This window comes from Mus pahari, chromosome 2, assembly GCF_900095145.1.
Source record: "Mus pahari chromosome 2, PAHARI_EIJ_v1.1, whole genome shotgun sequence".
NCBI classification, from domain to species: Eukaryota; Metazoa; Chordata; class Mammalia; order Rodentia; family Muridae; genus Mus; species Mus pahari.
The window spans coordinates 29,152,378-29,159,458 of record NC_034591.1 but is presented as its reverse complement, the minus strand read 5'-3'; the positions used below and the strand labels follow the sequence as shown (position 1 = coordinate 29,159,458).

General features: G+C 41.1%; 1 protein-coding gene across 1 annotated transcript in view; it reads left to right on the top strand.

Moving 5' to 3' along the window:
* The window catches only part of Asns (asparagine synthetase (glutamine-hydrolyzing)), a 22,055-nt gene that overhangs the window by 9,996 nt on the left and 4,978 nt on the right, over window positions 1-7,081 (top strand). The window contains exons 4-8 of the mRNA XM_021190287.2: window positions 2,113-2,298; window positions 2,545-2,646; window positions 3,106-3,233; window positions 4,293-4,419; window positions 6,731-6,837. Coding sequence (XP_021045946.1) covers window positions 2,113-2,298; window positions 2,545-2,646; window positions 3,106-3,233; window positions 4,293-4,419; window positions 6,731-6,837 — 650 coding nt within the window. The remainder of the gene's footprint in view (window positions 1-2,112; window positions 2,299-2,544; window positions 2,647-3,105; window positions 3,234-4,292; window positions 4,420-6,730; window positions 6,838-7,081) is intronic.

Sequence of the window (7,081 nt, the reverse complement as noted above, 5' to 3'; positions counted from 1 at the left end):
TGTCCTGGAACTCACTCTGTAGACCAGGCTGGCCTCGAACTCAGAAATCCGCCTGCCTCTGCCTCCCGAGTGCTGGGATTAAAGGCGTGCGCCACAACGCCCGGCTTCTTTTACATTTTTTATGTTGGGTATATTATTATAGCAACAGATACCTTAACTTGTTATACTCATTATAACACACCTACTTAGCGATATTTTTCTGGCAGTAAACTTCATAATCATCTTTGGTCCCTTACCTAGATAGCAAGTTTTCTGTAGTGTAGTTTGCCATTTTTTGAATCCTTTGCCACTTAGTCTTCATATTTAACATTACTTGAAACCAGGATCTTGATCTGCATGCTAACTAAAGTGTGGGTATTAAATATGCTTCCCTTGGTCTATCAGCAGACAGCATAGGGCATTCTGCATCAGTTACTTAAAATCCCATCAGGGAAACCAGGCAAAGGGAATAGGCAGGATTGACTCCTGCATCTGTGAGCTATCTTTTGGACTTTTAGACCTGATGATGGATGGCTTGATGGGGAATTGGAATCTCACCAACAGTTTACTCTCTGCAGTTTGTTTTCTGCATCCTTTTCTAGACTGCCTAGTTACCTTTCTATTACTATGATAAGAAGCCATGACCAAGGCAAGAGTTTATTTGGAGCTTAGCATTTCAGAGGGCTAGGGTCTATGAGGTCATGATGGAGAACATGGCAGCAGGCAGGGAGCAGCTGGGAGTTTACATCTTGAGCCACAAGCATGAGGCAGAGAGCTGACTGGGAATGATGCGGGCTTTTGAAACCTCAAAGCTTATCCCTAGTGATGTCCCTCTAAGAAGGCCACACTTCCTAATCCTTCCCAAACAGTTCTATCCACTGGGGACCAAGTGGATATGCCCTGTAGGGGTCATTCTATTGAGTCCACCACACCCATCCCATTGGAGTGCTGCTAAAAACATCTCATCGTGGTGATCTGCCGAAGACCTTTCAGTTGGCTGCATCGCATCCTCTACATGGGTGAACAGCATTTGAGCTCTGCCAGCTAGTGAGCACACTGCATTCCTTTGGCCTTTGAATTCAGTGTACACAGATGGGGTTATAAGACTCATGGTACATTATAACAAATATCTGTGTAGATAGCCTGTTTATCTATTGACTACACAACATTGGCTTTTGTGCAGATCATTGTGGTGTCAGGGTAGCTACTGCCTATAAAAAGAACTGCCTAAAGCTACCTTCTATGGCTTTCTCATACACATTATATGACAGCTATGAAGGGGTGGGTACTGGCTTCTGAGTACCTGATAGTGGATCCTTTTGCATGGTAAAGACTTGAGAACCATTGGTCTCTCTTAAAATGCCACGCCACTGTGACGACCAGAAGGCTTGGCAAGTTATCATGAAGTTAACATTTTGATTTCTCTTTTATTCTCAGATTTATGTCTCATCTTGTTTATGTTCTGACAGGAAATAGACCTTCCCTTTAAAAAAGTTTTTTACTTTGAAAATTGTATGAATGTCTAAAAGATAGGTTTCAGAAATTTTAGCTAGGTAAAGGAATGAGATGAAGACTTTCATTTTAATAAAGGTATCAGGGTCATTCAGGTGGGAGAGGATTATCTCAGAGAATGCTATTGGAACAACTAGACATACACGAGTTAAAAGGTGAAGTTTGGAATCTTTATCTTGCTATGTTAGGAAATTATCTTGAAAGGAATCATTTTCCTATTGCATCAAATGACTGCAAATCTGTGCGGGTTTGTGTTCTGTCTTCATGTCATTTTTTTTTTTTTTTTTTTTTTTAATTTTTCGAGACGGTTTCTCTGTGTAGCCCTGGCTGTCCTGGAACTCGCTTTGTAGACCAGGCTGGCCTCGAACTCAGAAATCCGCCTGCCTCTGCCTCCCGAGTGCTGGGATTAAAGGCGTGTGCCACCACACCCGGCTTTCATGTCATTCTTACTTCTTCAGGAGAGATGGTAGAGAATCGGGTAATTATTTCCCTTTCCACCATTTTTGTATAGTGGACATGCATTTGTACTTAAAGGGGAAAGTATGGCTTAGAGTATATTAGCCCACTGCAAAGGCTGCAGAGAAGCACCTAATTGTATATGTTACTGTTTTCCGTTTGTAGGCCTTGTTTCCTTAAAACATTCCACCACTCCCTTCTTAAAAGTGGAGCCCTTCCTTCCTGGACACTATGAAGTTTTGGATTTAAAACCAAATGGCAAAGTTGCGTCTGTGGAAATGGTCAAATACCATCACTGTACAGATGAGCCATTGCACGCCATCTATGACAGCGTGGAGAAACTGTTCCCAGGTGACTAGTGCCCACGACCAAACTCCGGAACGCCAGCTCATCCCTGACAACACAGAACCAACCGTTTGCTCCGTTTTCAGTGATGTTGGTTTTAAGATGCTTCCTCTTTGATTTGGAGGCGGAGGGATCTCCGTGAGGGAGGGAGGGAGAGCCATCACGATGATGTATTAGACTGCTTGCCTCATCTCGGTTTTAGCTTAGCCTCAGCTTGTCTGCCGCGGTTCCATTTACTTTCTGTGTTGCTAGGCTTTGAGATAGAGACCGTGAAGAACAATCTGCGTATCCTTTTTGACAGCGCGATCAAGAAACGCTTGATGACAGACCGGAGGATTGGCTGCCTTTTATCAGGTGAGGTCAGTTTAAAAAAATCAAATGAAATGATTTGTAGCTGGCTCTGAGCTTTGAATGTTAAAGGCCTACTATATAATTTCATGTTTCCGTTTTTTATAGAAGTGTTTATAAGCTGCATTTGTTAGGGTTAGAGCTCGTTGGTCCTCATCCCTTAGACTCCTGTGTATTGATCTTTTAAACCACTTTAGATACAGTTGCCATTGTAAGGGGACAATAAAATATATGTATTAACACACACATACACATATGTATGTGTGCATACATACACACACACATACACACACACTCATATGTACATACACGCTTCATTTCACTTCACTATAAATCTTACTAAAGCTGATTAAAACTCAGAGATCTTAATAGTCAAATGCCAATCCAGATATTTAGCAGGTGTGTGATTATCTTTGCCCTGCTTAATGTATGCCTGCGACCATCAAGTTTATTCTTATGCTGCAGGGGGCCTCGACTCCAGCCTGGTTGCTGCCTCCCTGCTGAAGCAACTCAAGGAGGCCCAAGTTCAGTATCCTCTGCAGACATTTGCTATTGGCATGGAAGATAGCCCCGATTTACTGGCTGCTAGAAAGGTACAGCACAACCTGCCCATTGTATAGACTCAGAACTTAGCCCGATTGTTAGAATGGAAAATCAAGCTGAAGTCATCCTAGCGTGCCTGTTGTTACTGTGAGAAAGGCCATGATGGAAAGCAACAGGGTGAGGAACAGGTTCATGTGGGTTACATATCCTGAGTCATAGTCCACTGAAGGAATCTAGGTTGGAACTTGAGGCAGAAACCTGTAGGCAGGAACTGAAGCGGAGACTATAGAGGGGCACTGCTTTTTTATTGGTTCGCTCCTCCTGACTCCAGAACCTTCAGTTCCCATCCTGAGTTTTCTGCTTCCTCTGTCCTCAGTGGACTACTGTGACTCAGAGTAGGTAAACCAAATAAACTCTTTCCTTTCCAAGTTGATTTTGGTCATGGTCTTTATGACAAGCCATAGAGAACAAACTAGGATAGGAACTGGTACCAGGATATCAGCTCACATCTTGTTTTCTTATGAAGCATTGCATTGCAAACTGTAGGTAGAACAGACACTGTGCATGCAATTCCGTGTGTGGAAGATGGGGTCTTGCTCTGTAAAGACCTAGAATGACTGAGAGAAGCCTAGAGAAGAATTCCAATTCAAATTCCTGGATGACAGGAAAAGGCTATATGTGTAGGGATACCATGCTGGATATAAAAATTAGGCATTTCAGTACAGTACAAGGGAGATGATGTTCAAAAGGGAGAAATGAGGCAAGTTAGGTAAAATAGAGAGTGGTGTGCTGATTGGGACCCTGGACTGTCAGTCTATAGCTTTGATTTTGAGAGAGCCAATGTGGTTGAGTGGGGAGTGAGGGCCAGGCAGAGACACCTGGCATGCTTTAGGTAGCTTGTGGCTGCTCCTGCATCTCCTCTTACAGAAGGGGCCTGTACCTCCTCTTACTGAAAGTCCTGCACTGCCCCTTATCAAGGCAGTCTGGAGAGAACTTGAGCCATCTTCAGCTTTTTGTTTCTTTTCACCATGTTTACCTTGAGAGGAACTGGCCTGTTTCATTTAAAGTGGTTCTTTATCAAATCTATTGGAGTTTTTCTTCACAATCAGGTGGCAAATTATATTGGAAGCGAGCATCATGAAGTCCTTTTTAACTCTGAAGAAGGCATTCAGGCCCTGGATGAAGTCATATTTTCCTTGGAAACTTATGATATTACGACAGTTCGAGCATCTGTGGGTAAGGGATTTTATTATATGGAAAAGCGTTTTAATACTGAAACAGTAGAAGGTTGGTTTAACATGATTTGAGCTTAAGAAATATTGTCTAAATATGAATACTAGCAAAGTTCCTATATTGTTAATAATACTATAATATATTGATAAGACCATTTAAGAGTGCCCTGAATTTCTTTTTGACTGGAGGAAGTGCTTAATGAACATAATCAGATCATCTGAACACTGAGTTTACAAGGTCAGCTTGGCCTATAGGCTTAAAGAATCTTTCATTAAAATAATAGCAGCTCACATTTGCTAGGCACATACTTCAGGTTAGGTTCTGTCTCCCATACTTCATATGAATTATTTGTTACCTCAGAACTAACTCATCATAACTAGGATTCCGGTACCCAGGAGGTTGAGGCAGGGGGATTGCTGGGTAGTCAGCATATGGTATGACCATAGAATGGACACATATTTTGGCCCCCTTTCTCCCATCTTCTCTGTGTAAAATATCTTGGATGATATAGTTGGGCCACAATACATAACATTATTATTTAGTTTCACCAACCAGACCTTGAAAACACTTCAGAGCAATAATGTGTATTATTGAATGGACCAGGGCAGACTTTATTGCTGCCGTTATTGTAAATAATGCAGTGTGGCAACTGCTTACATAGCATTTACATTATATCAGATATTGTACGTAATCTAGAGGCGATTTAAGGTACAAGAGCATCTTATCAGTGTTACAGGTTCAGATCTCCGCAGCAATGCAAGTGTGCTTCCTAGTGCATGTAAAAGCTATGGCTACAGTGTACTGTGGTCAACTAAGTACCTTTATTTAGGAATATCTTATTGCTGATCATCGAAGCTATGAAAAATGACACAGTGTATTTGCTTAGGACAGGATTGCCAGACTTTTCATTTGTAAGAAATGAACTTCCTCTGAGGTACAATAAATGTAAGCACAGTAAAACACAATAGGCCTGTATATGCGTGTAGGTTGTGTGCAAACACTATCATTTTATAAGGAGTTGGGGCATCTGAGGATGTGGGTAGCTGATTGGTTCCCAGAACCAATCCCAAATGAATAATGAGGGAGCTCTGTTCTTAGTAAAATGGGGAAATCAGTCCATGTTACAGTACATTTTCTTTAACGGGTCCTCGTGTAGATGTATTATAAATATTCCATCACACAGCTTACCAATTACTAGCTATTACAGTCATGCAAGCAACACTACTTCTATCTGGAGAACACGTTCTAAGATTAGAAATGCACCACAAATCAGGTAGAGCCAATGTTGTTGAACCTCTAAAATGTTACTAGCTGAGTGGGTCTTTTTTAAAAACTCACTTTGGAGCGCAATAAAGCAATACCTTGAGTATTACAGTGATTTGGCCTCCTGAAACATCATAGTTAAATACTCACACGTATAGCACATCTGTGGTTAAATTTTTATGAGGTGGAAGCAGAGTTAAGAAGAAGAAAGTCTCTCCTAAAAAGGATAAAAATGAGATTGGAAGAGACAGATGGTAGTATAGAGAGATGGTAGTATAGAGTGATGTCTACCAAGTAGACACAGTATAATCCTGCATTCTTAATCAAATGTGGGATTTGGAAATGAGGAGTGGAAATGGAAAAGAACGAAACAATTAAAAATAAGCTGCTTCCATTAGTCTGCTTTCTGTTACTATAATGGATAACCCCAGATGAGAAACTTTAGAAAAGCCCAGCAGCATGGCACGTTGGTGGGTGGCATCAAGGAGCGGCACATGAGGAAGAGATCTCATAGTGATCCCAGGCAATGGAGACAAGAGAGGGGTTCTGTCTGTTTAAATAATTGAATCAGGAGGAATCATTTGATTTATCCTGTGAATTGCCTTAATGTCTTCTAAGGCAAGATGCTCGAGGACCCAAGGAACCCCAACCACACCTTATCTCCCACTTCTCCACCATGGATCACACCACCAACACATGAGCCCTTGGAGACCAAACTACACCCAAAGCATTGCAAGGCCCACGCCTTACTCTACTGTGCTAGTATACATGCCATGGTATTCAGGTATCTGAGCGGTTCAATCTAGCAAAAATTTAACATAGAAAGTCTTGTTCTAAGAAAATAACTTTGCAACCTGTTTGTAAAACATGACAGTGGATTCCAGGTGATTTTATTGCTTAAGTTGGATTGACCGCATGTAGATGACTTATAAATTTGTGATCCTTTTGGAAGCTGCTTTACTACTTTTATTAACTCAGTCCAACAAGACTTGTTTCTGAGGCTCTCCAGGAGACAACACTGACATCACCATTAATTTCTCTCTCATTTAAGGTATGTATTTGATTTCCAAGTATATTCGGAAGAACACAGACAGCGTGGTGATCTTCTCTGGAGAGGGGTCAGATGAACTTACACAGGGCTATATATATTTCCACAAGGTAAGTACTCTGAAGTGAAAAGAAGGCCAGGCTAAGTTAAGAAAAGTCAGAATCACTTGACTCTTTCTATTCTGTCCTTATGATTTGTAATATTTTTAGAGTGTATCTGTGTTTGTGTGTAAGAATTGATGGTATCTATCTATCTATCTATCTATCTATCTATCTATCTATCTATCTATCTATCTATCTATCTGTCTGTCTCTATATCTATCTATCTATCTGTCTCTATATCTATCTATCTATC